This window comes from Thermobia domestica, chromosome 8, assembly GCF_964235325.1.
Source record: "Thermobia domestica chromosome 8, izTheDome1.hap1.1, whole genome shotgun sequence".
Classification (NCBI taxonomy): domain Eukaryota; kingdom Metazoa; phylum Arthropoda; class Insecta; order Zygentoma; family Lepismatidae; genus Thermobia; species Thermobia domestica.
Window position 1 is genome coordinate 266,004,020 of NC_137461.1, and position 16,092 is coordinate 266,020,111.

At 36.7% G+C, this 16,092-nt stretch overlaps 1 protein-coding gene across 1 annotated transcript in view; it reads left to right on the top strand.

Annotated features, from left to right (window-relative positions):
- Positions 1-14,841, top strand: part of LOC145692565 (uncharacterized) — a 52,432-nt gene extending 37,591 nt beyond the window's left edge. Inside the window, exon 2 of the mRNA XM_081767874.1 lies at positions 14,662-14,841. Within this exon, the coding sequence (XP_081624000.1) occupies positions 14,662-14,841 (180 nt within the window). The remainder of the gene's footprint in view (positions 1-14,661) is intronic.
- Positions 14,842-16,092: the final 1,251 nt, after the last annotated feature.

Here is a 16,092-nt window from a genome sequence, read left to right on the forward strand (position 1 = left end):
CTGGCAGCCCATGTAATGTCAACTGGATGATGTAGTATTCATATATTAGTTGAGGACCAATTCAATTATTCTTTTAACAACCACAGGCATCATCATTAAGTTAATTATCAGTTACTCTGCCTTATGAAAACTACACATTGTACTAAATTAATTTTACTCATACTAATTTAATATCATATACGAACTACAATTGGTACAGCTTTGATGTTTGATCCGAAGCTCACACATTTTCTAGAGACTCATTTTTCTATAATATATATTTATCAACTAATTTACAAGGTATTCTATTCTATTCATCTCCCTTACGGGGGAGGGGGGACACTCGGTCGAAAAGGTGTAAGAACGCTTTCTCAGGCCAGCCACCCGGAATGAGGTTTTCCTCATTCACACCAGGCAAATGTCGGGGTGGTACCTAACTTATAGATCCCAGGCCGCTTCCTTCCTTCCCCAATCCTTTCTTCCTTCTCTTTCCCCGAATAGTGTACTCGCCGAGGGACGTCGTCATCCCTCAAAACGTGACGTGCTAAATGGCCTTAGATGCCGAGAGCCGGGAAATCTAAAATCCTAATTCTAATCCCTTACGTGGGATTTTATAAAAAGTCATAGCACTAAGGCCGAGATAACTGCTTCACTAGTTTTGTTTTGAAACGTTTTGATAAAATTATAATTGTATGAGATGGCCCGTTTCAAACATGAACGAATTGGCCTGTTTCAAGTAGTTCTGTTTTAACACTATTTTGTTAAACGAAAACGGAAGGCAGAGGCACAGGACAAATAAAAAAAAAAAAACATGTAAAATAATGTAGTGTGTGTAATAAACTAAATGGTGTCTAGAAATAAAGTTGTTTACGAAATTAAAATTGAAATAATTAAAAAGCACAACGCTCCATTGTTTTATAAACATAACGCCATCTTACCTCCCTCAAAGATATTCCTTCCATTATACATAGGCCCTATTATTCCACTTTTTTTAAAAAATATAAATTTCGATTCGAAAAAAGAAAGTACTTTCTTTTAGATTCGTTAATTTCTGAATCATCTGCTACGGACCGGTATCCCTTAAAACATCGTCAGGGATGTTTTGTAATGCGTCGCTCAGCTATATAATAGCGACGCATTACAAATTATAAAGTTTTTATATATAAAAAAAAAAAAGAGTTTCTTGACATTCATAGCACTCACAGCACTACCAGTGGAGAAGATATTTTTAAAAGAGTTTAAAATGCTGTTGAGAAAAACAATTTTTAATTCAAAAGATTTAAGTGTATCATTACTGATGGTGGCAAAAGCATGTATATATATATATATATATATATAAAAGGTGTCCTTCCTCTCCTATGGAAATGGCGGTGCTTCAAAATCATTAATCGTACCGTACGTATCATTCATCAACAGTCATGAGGAAAGTACTTGGATATGTTAGAAGTTTTAAAGTCATGTCAGCTGTTAATTATATCAGACTACATGGGCCAAACCCAGGCCCGTAGCCAGCCCAAAAATGTAGAAGGGGCCCGGTAGAAGTTAGTGGGGGGTCCGAGCCAACCACATTATAGTTAATCAAATAGTAACATCAGCAATTCATCATATCTGCTCTTGAATGTTTAAGTATTTTGCTTCTACTTAATTCTATTATCCCCTCTACACACACACACACATTAAGTTAACATTCTGTAATCTACATAAAAAAAACGTGAATTTTATTGAATGGGTATTACTACCTACACGAATTAGAATTAAAATATAACTGTTTTAATAGTCCCACATGTAATACTAACATTAAGGTCAAGAACGAGAGATGATCTACTGTGAAATAAGGAAATTCAACTTTACTTAGGCTCTTGTTTAGGGTTAACTTGCGAAGTTGCCCGTCCGTTTCTATCAAAATTTTGAAAATTTACCTAGAAGAATTTGATAAATTGATTACTTGTGTGTTTGATAACATGTAAGTGAAGCGTAATTTATGTGTAATACCTTCTGATAAGTGGTTATAAAGACGGGACTAATTCGCAAGTAGAGAGAACTACTTGTCTCTAGGTTCAGGACGGTTGGATTGAGGATAATTTTCGTGTAAACATGCCTGCAAGTGTACAGGGTCTTTGCGCTGGATGTAAATTGACAGTACTAACATTTGTAAAACATGATGTTGATAATGAGGTTAATCTTTTGAATATTCATGGCTTAATGAATGAAAGAACAAAGACCACCAACAATCGTTCACGAGTTTCTGCTTGAGATAGGAGAGCTCTACAAACCTAAGTACGTATTAAGGTAAGTGCGAAGTAGATATAACCTAACCTAAGTAACCTAGTAGTGCGTTATCTCACCTTACTTCGGCTTCTCCCTTCGCTCGTTCTTCCCTCTCAACTCCGCACTCCCCATTAACTATCCACAACCGTACTCCGCGCGGCCCGCCAGTCTTCCCTTTAGGTTAATAATGGATTTCCTTATGTAATTGTGGTTCCTCCCCCGTACTCACACCCACGAGATAACGTAACAGAACATAAAATGAGTAAAGTTTAAGTAGAAATTGATTATTGTAGATTTTAATATGTTTTTTTTTTTTTTTTTTTTTTGAAGATTAGGTGGACGGGTAACTTTGAAGTAATTCCCTTGTTTACAATTACAGTTTTATTTTTTTAAAAAATTAATAGTAAGTTCTTGTTTAAAATCTTAAATTAAACTCGTTTTATATAAATGAATCACCTGCACACTATACCAAGAAAACACATACCAAAACAGCTTAAAAAATATTATAATGTTATTCAAAGCTACACTGAGAAAAAATGTATGCGACATTTGTAATATCGAAGATTACATTTGTAAATCCTGTAGTTTTTTTACTTAACGTACAGCAAGCGTATAACTGAAAACGCATGTTTTATAATACTTTCTGTATAAGTGTTCCATCTATACATACTTTCCGTATGAAACAATATGGGCGGTCAGGATCTCACATACAAATGGACGTATATAACATATAGCTGACGAAGGTAACATACATATATGTATGTACTGTTAGACATCAAACATACTGCAACGGCATGATGTAACACCTAAGGGCAGTGTCTATGTAGCATACGGATAACATATGTTCCGTTCTGATTTTTGTAGTAAGCAAGAGGATTCCGTATATTTGTACAACATACCACTGTGCGGAGAACGAATTTTTCTCAATGTAAGTAAAACGCTACACCCATCTAGTATCGAGTAAAAGCATCACTGCTTCTTTCATGTTGAATTACAACATTATTACGCGTACGCGACTAAGAAATAGTTCCAATTCACGTTTTTATATGAAAACTAGCTACTTCCACGGGATCCCCAACCCCAAGTACAATACAAAATATTTTGCTACTTAATTTCTCCTCTAAATTTTGCAAATTTTTACTAGTCCTGGCTCCACATCCCGGAATTTAATCCTTAAACTTAAACGTTAAATATGTTCACTTGCTCAGTTACTCATCTAATTAAGGTAATTTAGCTTAACTTTATTCTTTTACGAGAACAAACATATGAAAGTCTTTGCAACCATTACTTTTTCGGTGAATATTCCATCAGAGTTCTTGTTTTACATATCACACCACATTAATTTGGACCCTACTAGAATCAATTGCCTTTAACGGAACTCGGAGCTCTTAATTCAATTCACAACTAATTGTTCCACAGTTAATCTAATGTTTGCTGTTGACGAGGATTTTGCAATGCATGTATGTACTACAGCTACACAATAGAATAACAATAACCTACCGCCGTTACTGCAATTGACAAAAGATAAACGCTTTGTTCCTGCTCCTGTTTTTATGATTTAGTTTGCAGCAAGCATTTCACACTTCGTCTCCTACCTTCCAGATCGCTATTACAACTGTGGCATGAATATGTATTGTGTCATTGTATCATTTCATATCGAGATTCGAGAAGACTGATAAACTTTACTTTAACTCCTTTAAAATATGTTTAGAAGTGTTCATCAAATAGTTAAAATGGAAATTTTTTTGGAATAATCTCCTATATATTGCATTTTATTCTTAGTATTTACACATAGAATTAATCGAGTTTTTTTTGCAAGCCTTCCATGAAAATTTTAGGGGGGCAAAGAAAAATTTAGGGGCTGGGCCTGGCCCCCTCTTGCCCCCCGTGGATACGGGCCTAGCCCACCCATTGTCAATTCCGCGAGTTTATTGAAGAAAATTACTTATCATATTATACTGCAATACGGTGGCTTAGCTACGGAAAAAATCTAACGCGATTTTTTTTTTTTTTTTTTGTTTACGCTCAACAATACGCGTAATTGAAATTTTCTTGAATCAAAAGAATCGCTCTCGGGTTGAGTTGCTCAATATTAAGTGGTTATGGAAGTTTGCATTTTCTAAGATTTTAGCCGCTTAACTTAAAATCACAAATTATCTCGGGATTTTTATTTTGCCTGTAACTTATGATCACGAGAATATTCGTATAAAAGCCTAACTGTAAATTTAACCCTTAACGGTTCACTATCTTTTCTGTCTGTTTCCGGCACTGCTTGCAAAACAATATATCCACAGACTACCTTCCGCGTAAAATTTACCAGAGTTGTTACCAGGAGGTAATAGCTTCTCTGGATCGCGGAAAGTATGTACACAAATAACCACAAGGAAAAATACCTAAAAATAATAGTCTTCAAACGCAATAGGCAAGACCAAAAAATGTGTAGCCAAATGGTTACGAAAACTCGTTAAGGGTAAACTTTTACGTTGCTTGCATTCGGCTAAGTACGCAGGTGTCCGCTAGATGTTGCTAACATTCACTTTACCAGTTTTAATTGTAATTTGCAGTTCAGGCAATTAATTATTCATATAATGACCCTAATAAAATAGTTCCTTACAGTGTATCAGAAGTTAATTTTGATGCTTCTTTCTCTTCGAAACAATGGTATTTTTTTGCATAATATTACAAATTTCTGCAATATAAATTGAATAGAATGTTTACTTATTTTTTCACGCTTACTAGAAAACGTGTTCAATCCTGTTTCACATCTTCCATAAGAAACAAATTATTAACAAGCTGAAATTTGGTACAGAAGGTTGGAACGATGTTCTAAACAACATACTAGAAGTCCCCTGAAATCCCACATGACCTTGGACACTATATTGGAAGATGGCCGCCGCAAGTGCCAAATGAACAATACACAGATAAAAATAGCAATATCTTCACTACGGTTGAACATAAAGAGATAAACTTAGTGTCGTTTTATAGAACATAGATAACACAACATTTTTTTTTTTATCGAGAAACAATTTTTCATAAAACGCATACGTTTAGAAATATTTAGCTCTAAATTCTAAAATTCCGAAATTTACCGTCAAACTTATTTACAATTTTATTGAACTTAGGAAGTAATTACTAAAAGTTAAAATTTGACAGGGATGTTGGTAAAGATTATTTAAATGACATACTAAATTCCCACAACTTCTTCGTTCGATATATTAGAAAATGTCAAAATGTCCGAACTAATTAAAAGATAATATTTTGTTAAGTGAAATACAAAAACTGGACCGGGCTAAATATTTGAGAAACTGTCAATGCAGTCGATCCGAAGTCAATTGGGATCAATGCTAGTGGGAGGGGCAAACATTATGACGTGTTTAAGGTTGTCGACCACCATCCTGGAACCAACTTGTTTATTTTAAATAGCAAGATGGTCGTGTGACATATTAAACAACATCCTCGTTCGAAGAGAAACTCAACGGTAAAGTTATTTTCCAAAACCTGCAACAGTTTTGAAGTTGTGAATAGATTTAGGATATGTTATGTGGGAAATGCTGTGAAATGTGCTGTGCGAATCTTCGAATTAAAGGATAAAGATAAAGTAAAAACAAGCTTTGTAACATCTCATATTACGTATTCTTTAATAACCAGAAAAGGAGTGAGCTAACACACTACGATCACACACTACAATCACTGCTATGTTCAGCATGCCCACCGTTCTGTTCTATACATATCCTTAACAGCGAGACCAGTGCTTGTGCACTCTGCGAAGCATATTTCTAGTTGGTGATATTTGTTTACAGGCCGTAATGATTCTCCTTTTCAGGTAGCCAATGTCATTAACTTTACACTGGTAGACAATAACTTTAAAGTGCCCCTAAAGGCAGAAATTCAAATAAGTTAGGTCGGGGGACCTTGCTGCCCACTCAACTGGCCCATGCCGACCTATCCAGCAACCGGGAAAGTGTTCATTGAGCCATCGATTACATTTCGACCATAAAGCGACCATTCTCATCATTCTCATCTTGTTACCAATATTGATGAAATAACTCTTTCTCGTTCAACAAACAATGTAATCGATGGTTCAATGAACATTTTCCCGCTTGGTAGATAGGTCGCCATGGACCAGTGGAGTTTCCAGCAAAATTCCCCGACTTAACTATGCATTTTGCACCTCTACTAGGTATTTGAACTGGCGTCTGCTAAGGCGATTGTCCAAGGAATGGAACAGGTGATAATCGGACGGTGCAATGTCCGTGGAGTACGGCGGATGCAACAGTGTTTCCCATGCAAGGCATAGAATGGCGTCTCGGGTCATCCTAGCCATGTGGTGCTTAGCGTTGTCCTGTAATAGTAGGACCCCTTTGCGATTCATAACTGCTGGCTCCACAGTTTTGAGTTTTTCTAGCACACGGGACAACTGCTGACAGTACACAGTTGCATTGATGCTCTGACCATCTGGTAGCAGTTCCCGATGCACGATGGCGCGACCAGTCCAAACACAGAGGAGGATCTTCTTCTGGTGCAGTGGTGGTTTCGGCTGTTTTCGAACCGGTCTATGGGATGTTAAGCAATGATGAAGGCGCCGTGGAGCTTCGTACAGGACCCACTTCTTATCACTTATCAACACCTCGTCCAGAAATAGCTCTTTTCTCAAACGAGACAGCAAAGAAATACAGGTCGCGATGCCTTCTGGCCCGGAGTCAAATCATGTGGGACCCATCGACCCAACTTGTAGAGCTTCCCAAGTTGATGGAGGTGCTGCCGAATGGTTTCTCCACTCACACTGAATTGTAGTCCCAGTTCCTCACATGTGTGGCCACTGTTCGCCTCTAGTGCTGCCTGAAGATCATTTTGTTCCAGCACGTGGTGCGTCTTCGAGTGTTTCGTCACCGTCCTTAAACTTGTTAAATCACCGGTTCAGTGTCCGTGTAGTTACGACACCATTACCAAAGGCCTGGCATATCTTCCTCCCCGTTGTTGCAACGTTTTACCCCAGTTTGAACTCGTACGGCATACACGCCCTTATGACGCTCGGTGAAAGTCCCATGTTTACGTCTTTACGCAAGTTCACGGTGTAATTAAACTGTAACAACCAGGTAGTATATTGGGTATACCCACACCAACAAGTGAAACTTACCTTGGCCTTATCTCCATTCGCATTCAACTCACGGTATGAGGGCCAATTGAACGTAGACCTCCACTAAAAGCTACAAAACTTTCTTGGTTACCTTTATATTATTAACTATTTTTTAATTTTAATTAATTCTTGTCCCATTATTTACCTTTATCAATACAAATATGTTCTGTTGTTATTTGTAATATTTTTTCATTCATTTATCCTTAATGCACTATCACACTAACTTCGTTTATTGTTTGTTTCATATTCTTATTTGCCTCCCTCCATATGTCACATTATCACTTTTTATTTCTACCGTTATTGTTAGAGTTCTGTGTCACTTGTTTTCAGTTTACTTCTAATTTATTTATATGTATGAATCAATTTAAAAATAATGAATAAATGTAGAAAAAATCCCTTAGACCATCTACGACCGATACTACTGAAATACTTCCCCGAAGAAAGGTCTCAATCCCTTCAAATGAATCACCAATCATCATCATAGGTATTCTGCCATTATTGGCAGGTCATTTGCCGCAACTGAGACGTTTCCATGCTCCACGGTCTTCTGCTAACCTCTTCGTCTTCGCATACGATTTTTCTGCTTTGATATCGTCCATTAATCGCAGTCGCCCCACCATATACCCTCTACCACGTCTCTCATGATAGAGTTCTTTTTTTACCCAATATCCCAATCAGTTTTCCTTTCTCTTCTTCCTCACCATCTCTAACACTCTCATTTGTTCATTTTCTGTTATCAACAAAGTAGGGAAATTAGAGTGGTGGTTTCCCGTTGCCTTTCACCCCGTAGTATCTCAATCGTCAAAGTCAGTCTGGTTACGCCCGGAACTAATAGACGACAAAAAAGGTTTAACATTTATAGGTACAGTATTTACTATGTCCAATCGTTTCGTGAGAAGTAAATTAGAATTTGCATCATACATCATGGTTTGGGCATCATGGTATCAATATTATATATAAAAAGGTTTAGACCAGTACAAAATAAATTTTTATTCCAAGTATCTTGTTCCATTTTTCTGTATATTTCTTCTTTCCTTTTCGTTTTTTTCTATCTATTTTAGAGCTCATTCGTAGCTAAGCGGTTAGCGTACGCACTTTTCGCGTAGGAGACCCGGTTCGATTCCCGGCGGGAGCTTATGAGGTTCGGATTCCACGTTAATCAATAATAGGTCCCGTCTGATATAGCCTCGCTGCTGAAAGTGACGTTAAACGCAAAATCAATCCAACTCTTATCTATTTTATTAAATTTACTGTGTATTATTACCAGAATAATGTTAAAATTTGTTATATCTATTTTAAGGGAGTAATGGCTCTAATAGATAAAAATTATAAATAAATAGTTTATTAATAATATCTTAGATTTTCTCTCTCTGTCCCTTAAACGATGGAACTTTCCTGTGCTATAGAATAGGTCCAAAATGTAAGGCTTAGGTTAGATTTAACTTTACTGGAAATGATCCATTTTCTCAACACTTAACTCATGGACTTTGGTGTTCAAATGTACGAACTTAATTTACGTTAAGAGAGTAGTTGGTATAAGTGTGTCCATTTTCCGTACCAATATTTAGAAGTTTGCTATAAAGAATACTATAAGTCTACTTTCTTTACGAATATTTAAACTGATCTTGAAAGTTAAATGTTTTTAAATGAAATTAATTAAAAGATGAAAACTCGTTGCCTATCTTAACTTAACGATACACATATTTTCTACTTCTACATGCTAACATAACTTGCACCATCTGACCAACTCATTTATACCTTCTAACGGCGTAATCAATCCTAACTTCATTAAACTACCTACTACAGTATCATTTAATGTAAGCTAACAGAGTCAAAACATTATTAAAGGAAACAAACCCACATGAAATGTAGAAGGTAGAACCACAGGTGACACCACTTCAAACATTGTAGGAGATGGATCAACTTCAGATGTTGTAGGAAGTGGCCTACTATAAATGTTGTACTGGTAGGAAGCGGTAAGAAAGAAGTTACCGTGACCCCATATTTTTCAATTCTTTTGGGTTTAAAATGTAGATTTCGATGAGCTGTGTCCAATGACACCCCTTTTGATTCCTGGAACCGACCGCTTCAAGGTGAAATTAGAGGTCAAAAATAAAAAGTGGGAACATTTAGGCATTCGATTCATATTTGCACGTAAATGAATATAATTGATTTGCCATTTTCCCGAAAATTCTATTTTGACGCCGAAAATTAAGTTAAATCCGGGATTTTGAGCAATGCGACTCAGTGACCGACTGGATGAAAATGGTCTTATTATATTCGTATTTACACATATACGAATAACACTAGTTAACAAATTTAAACTTTTTGTTTGTTACATGAGATAAATCACCTGATCTTAAAGGAACTTTTTGCGCTGAATTCGAATATGCACTCGGTTTCTCTCCATCACGTACAGTTTTCCCGTAACAGAGGGATTTTCGGGAAATTCCCTCAAAAATTTCCCTTTTTCAGATATTTTATTCCCCTAGCTCCTGTCCCCTTACATATAGTAACATAGAAATTATACCTAAGTATACCTTGATTTATATTTAATAAACCCTAAAAGTTTCGTAAAAATCGCTTTGTTCTTTCTAGAGAAATAAATATATTTGTATGTATACTGTGTGCACTGTTTATTGCACCTGATAGCTAGTAATGCTTTCAGATCTCCTGAGTTGGGGTAAAAACGATTTGCTTTAATATTACAAACACAGACATAAAAATGAATATTTACAATAGTCAACAACACACTTGTATTGCTCTCTGTAAATTAGAAACGTGTATAAAAATAGAATGTACTTCCAACGTATATTTTTTTTAAACTTACAGTATATGTATATCTTAATACATATATATACAATTCTCCAAGTTTTTTCGTTTTGTTCATGAAATGGTTATCAATATTTGTTATCAAATGTAACAGAATGCAAAAGAAAGAAAGAATGGAATACAGACTCATTGTTGACAACAATGAACTAATGCAGTCTGAATTTTCCACTACGGTATCGTTTCCCCCCTCCCCCCGCGCATTTCTTTCTTTCTTATGTTCTTGACACCTGGTGAGGGAGTTTTGTACATTTTTATATTGACGTGTGGCTTAACACTACTTCACTTTCAAAGTTGTCTTTGCTGCTAAGAGTGCTTTCATGTTTGATCTTAACGGCATTATACCCAACTAAGACCAGAAGTTTAGTTTCTGATCAGTACAATGGCGTCAAGAGGGCGGCGTTCGTGTGTTAACTCACCAAATAGTTTTTGTTATGTGTGTGGCCAGTTTGTAGTTAAAGGACAGTGTAGATCCATTACGCCATCGGTGAAACTAGCATATTATATATATTTCGGATGTCGTGTGGGAGATCAGGACAAAACTTGGGCACCCAACATAATTTGTGCGTCGTGCTACGTCACTTTACTTGCATGGGCCAAAGGGAAACGGAGGTTCATGAAATTTGCTGTACCAATGGTGTGGAGAGAACCCACCAACCATCTGGATGATTGTTATTTTTGTCTCACAGTAGTTAAGGGACATTCTAAAAAAAGCAAATACACAATAAGTTATCCCAACGTTAAATCCGCAATTAGACCTATTCCGCACGGGGATGAACTTCCACTTCCCGAGCCCCCTACCAACTGGGAAGAGATATGGCCAAAAGACTCTGATGATGATCATGACCTTGATGAACCATCGACATCAACATGTACATCCAAGGATCCAACGTTCATCCCTGGCTGTGTTCGCGAGCCACATTTCATCCGGCAATGTGAACTTAATGACCTAGTCCGTGATTTGCACCTGACAAAACAAGAGGCGGAACTTCTGGGATCAAGGCTCCAGCAGTGGAACTTATTGGATGCAGAAACGAACATATCAGTGTACAGGAAAAGGCATGTTCAATTTTCAAGCTATTTCTCAATGCAAGATAATGTGTGCGTATGTACGGATATAAATGGGTTGATGGCGGAGCTAGGAATTCCTTACGTTCCAGAAGAATGGAGGTTATTTATCGACGCGTCAAAGGTCAGCCTTAAAGCTGTCCTTTTACATAATGGAAATAAAAAACCTTCTATACCACTTGCGCACTCAGTGAAGATTAAGGAATCCTATGACACCATGTCAACTTTGCTAAATCTTATAAATTACAAGGACCATTGTTGGCAAATATGTTGTGATCTCAAGGTAGTTGGTATTTTATTAGGACTGCAGTGCGGTTACACGAAGTACCAATGTTTTTTATGTTTATGGGATAGCCGAGCTGATGACAAACATTATGAAGCGAAGGAATGGGAACCTAGAGTGAATTACGTACCTGGAGAATGCAACGTCAAATACGCTCCTTTGGTAGATCCTAATAAGATATTACTACCGCCACTTCATATCAAGTTAGGACTTATGAAAAACTTTGTCAAAGCCATGGACACATCTGGTGAAGGTTTCAAGTATTTGCGAGATAAGTTCCCTAACCTGAGTGATGCTAAGATTTCAGCGGGAGTGTTTATTGGTCCCCAAATTACGAAATTAATGCTTGATGATAGCTTTGACAGCAAGTTAAACAGTGCTGAGCTAGCTGCCTGGACAGCATTTAAGTGTGTTGTGCGCAACTTTCTGGGCAATAACAAAGCTGAGAGTTACACAGAAATTGTACAGGACATGATACAGAAATACAAAGAGTAGTGTTGTAGGATGTCTTTAAAAATCCACTTTTTGCACTCCCACCTCAGCTTCTTTCCTGCTAACCTAGGTGCTCTCAGCGACGAACAGCGGGAAAGATTCCACCAAGATATAATGGCAATGGAGAAAAGGTACCAGGGACGATGGGATCCTTCAATGATGGGGGACTATTGTTGGGGTCCTGTTAGAGAATGCAACATTTCTTACAAAAGAAGGAAGTAGTGTACGTTTTTGTAACCCAATGGAAGTTTCATATATTGTGATAGTTTTGATTGTCTTTTCATGACCTTTTGGTACATTTGTATTATTGTTTATTGTAAATTGTCACACTTGTAAATTATATTGTATTATATTTTATATATGTGTTTGTGGTAATAAAGCAAAACGTTTTACCTCAACTTAAGAGATCTGAAAGCATTACTGTAAGGTGCAATAAACAGTGCACACAGTATACATACAAACATATTTATTTCTCTAGAAAGAATAAAGCGATTATTACGAAACTTGGAGGGTTTGTTAAATATGAATCAAAGTATACTTAGGTATAATTTCTATGTTAGTATATGCAAGGGGACAAGATCTTGGGGTGTAAAATAAACGAAAAGGGAAATTTTTGAGGGATTTTCCCGAAAATCCCTCTGTTAGGGAAAATCGTACGTGATGGAGAAAAACCGAGTGCATATTCGAATTCAGCGCAAAAAGTTTTTTTAAGAACAGGTATTTCCTTTTATGTAACAAAACCTTTGTTAACTAGTGTAATTGATTTGCTATTTTCCCGAAAAACCAATTTTGATTCGGAAAATTAAAGAAAATCCAAGGTCCAAAATCCCGGACTTTCGTTAATTTTCTGCGTCAAAATAGAATTTTAGGGAAAAAGATGTCTCATTTGTTCATTTACGTGTGAATACGAATCGAATGACACCCATTTTGGCCCAGTTGGTCACTGATCCGCATTGCCCAGATGCTTGCATTATTTTTATTGTTGACCCCTAATTTGACCTTGAAGCGGTTGTTTTGAGAAGTCAAAAGTGGTACCATTGGATACAGCTAATCGAAATCTAAATTTTAAACCCGAATTTCGAAAAAGGTTGCAAAATACGGGGCCACGTTAACTCCCTTTCAGCCATAGGAAACGTCGAACTTTAAATGTTGTAGGTGGTGTACTCATTTCAAATGTCAGAAAGGTAGTTCTTCCTCAAGTGCTGTAAGAAGTGGTCCCATTTCAAGTATTGTAGGGAATAGATTAATTTCAAATGTTATAGAAGGTAACCCTACTTCAAGTGCTGTAATGGGAGCCCACTTCAAATTGTAGAAGATGGACTCACTTCAATCATTGTAGGAAATAACTCTACTTCAAATATTGTAGGAGATGGTGACATTAATTGCAGGAGTTAGAATCACTTTCAATGTTGTAGGAAAGTCAGCGACTTGAAACATTGTAGGAGGTAGAGGCACTTCAAATGTTGTGGGAGATGGGTCCACCACAAATCTTGTAAGGGGACACTATACTTCAAATGTTGTAGTAGGCTCAACTTGAAATATTGTACTAGAAAGTTGCTCACAAACAATCTTGCAAGGGGCGGCTCTATTTCAAAGGTAAAAATTGTCCTGAATACAAACGAGATGGACTTAAAAAATGAAATGGAATCTTTCAGTTTTACGTCCAACGCTTATGCCGGTTAGGCTAAAGGAGACGGTGATAATGAGAAATGAGTGAAATGGTGGAACGAAGAAAATGGGAGGAAACGGGAGAACCCCGAGAAAACCCACGAGCACGGTTTTTGTCCATCACAAAGTCCACACTGCGCGAGCTGGGATCGAACCAGGGACCCTAAGCAACGGAGGTGAACGCTCTACCACTGAGCCACCGCGCCCTCCCTCGAAGATGGACTTACTTGAAATGTTGTAGGAGAAGAACCTACTTCACCAAATGGTGTAGACAGAGGCCCCACTAAAATGCTTTATACTCACTTTAAGAGACCTTATGACTGCAAAATTAAAATACTACTAATTTTACAGTAATTATATGATATCTTCAAATAGATAAAAGATAATCAGAATGTGGAACAAGATCACCCTAGATAATATTGTTTTGCATGAGATACCGTTATCACAAGTCATCTAGTAACTTTCCGCTTGTAGCCATTTAGAAACGCGAAAGTAAATACCGAGTTTCTAAATGGTTGGAAACTAAAAGCAGATAAGCGAGTCATGTTAAGGGTATCACATGTAAAATAATATTATCTAGCGAGCTCTTGTTCCACTTTTCGATTATCTTTTTATCTATTTGAAGATATCACATAATTACTCAAAATTACCGGTATTTTAATTTCGCCGTGATGGGCCTCTTAAATACTGTAGGAGGTAGATTCATTTCAAATGTCGAAGGTCAAAGTTCCGCTTAAATATGTAAAATGCTCATTTTTTTGTAGAAGGTGGACCTGTGGTACGGTAGTACCATATGTGGTTAGCATTAGGCCTGATAGAGTTAACAAGCGTGCTTTTAGAATAGTAATATTTGCATATTTTTGAAAATCAGTGATGTAGTTATTGTAGTTATTAATGTAATTATGCAAATAGTTTACAAATCTTATTCTTAATTTAGCGGCTGAAAGAACTACCAAAGCCAGAGGTGCAGAGTTGGAATGTAAGAAGTGAAATTCGATTCCGCTACGCTATCACCCTGATCAGCTCGCAAATGATGAATCCTGCAAATGTGCCACAAGAAGTCAGCTTCAATATTCTCATCCCTGAGAAATCCTTCATTTCAGGATTTAACATGTAAGTGTACATTCTTTTTTTTTCTTAACTCTATGTACTTAAAGGTTAAAGTAATGCATAACTTATCAAGGATTTGTTTATAATCACTCTTGAACATTTGTGATTCAATAAGAATTCAGTAAAGTTTTACTAGATTTTCGAAGATTAATTTTCTGTGCATTTATTTGTTTGGCTAAATCTTGTAACTTAAATTTCACATGGTTCCATTCTAACTGCAACTCTGAAATCGTGCACTGTATATATACGTAGAGATTTTCACATGATTTTCATTCCAGCTTATCATTTTACTGTAAAATTTATTGTTATTACAAATATGCACATTGCATATATGTGACATTTTCACATACTTTTCGCTCTAACTTATCGTTTACTGTAAAATTAATGAAGTTGTCACACACAAAATGTACAGATTGTGTATATGTGACAACAATTTCACATGCTTTACGTTCTAACTTATCATCTTAAAGTAAAATTAATGTAACTATTACACATGGTAGAAATAAGATAGAAATCTTATTTCTACCATGCTATTACAAATGTACAGATTGCGTATATATGGTACTCAACATTAGTTAGTTAGGAATTATTTCAATAGATGACAGAGCAGTTCAGTTCTGTTTTGAGACCTCCATGTGGCGCCTCTAAAGGAGAAGTTAGGAACTACTGACATCCACATGGAAACCTTGTAGTATTTTCAAATTAAGGAAGTTATGAGAAAATAATAAATTGCAGGGTGTTGAATAAAGACTAAATCTAAGCACAATAACCTCAAAAGAAACTTAGAAGAGAATGCTTTTATAACTAAAAGCAATGTACTAATGAACTAAACACAACAGGACATATCGCCTAGTTATAGTTCTGTGACAGATTACAGGTTCTCGAACGTCATGTCTTGCGGCTTGCCTACTCATTACATACACAAACTCCAACACAAGAAGTCTATCGCCGTACAACTATCCCTACTCTTTTACAGTATCTCTATCGCCTCCGCTGTCTCTACATTCAATACCGTATCAACGCCGTTCACCCGATCTTTCATGAACTATTAGATCAGACACCAGTTGTACCACGTTACGCATATTCACCAGTCGATCATCTTCTTGTACTCCATAAACGTGATCAGGTCATTCATGTCTACAACCCACACCGTCGCATTTAGCATCACCATCCGCATATCTATTGGGCATAAATTCATTCTTGCCCCCCTTTGTTCTCACTAACAGGGCTCCAATTGTCTCAACCCGCTCTGGGTAGC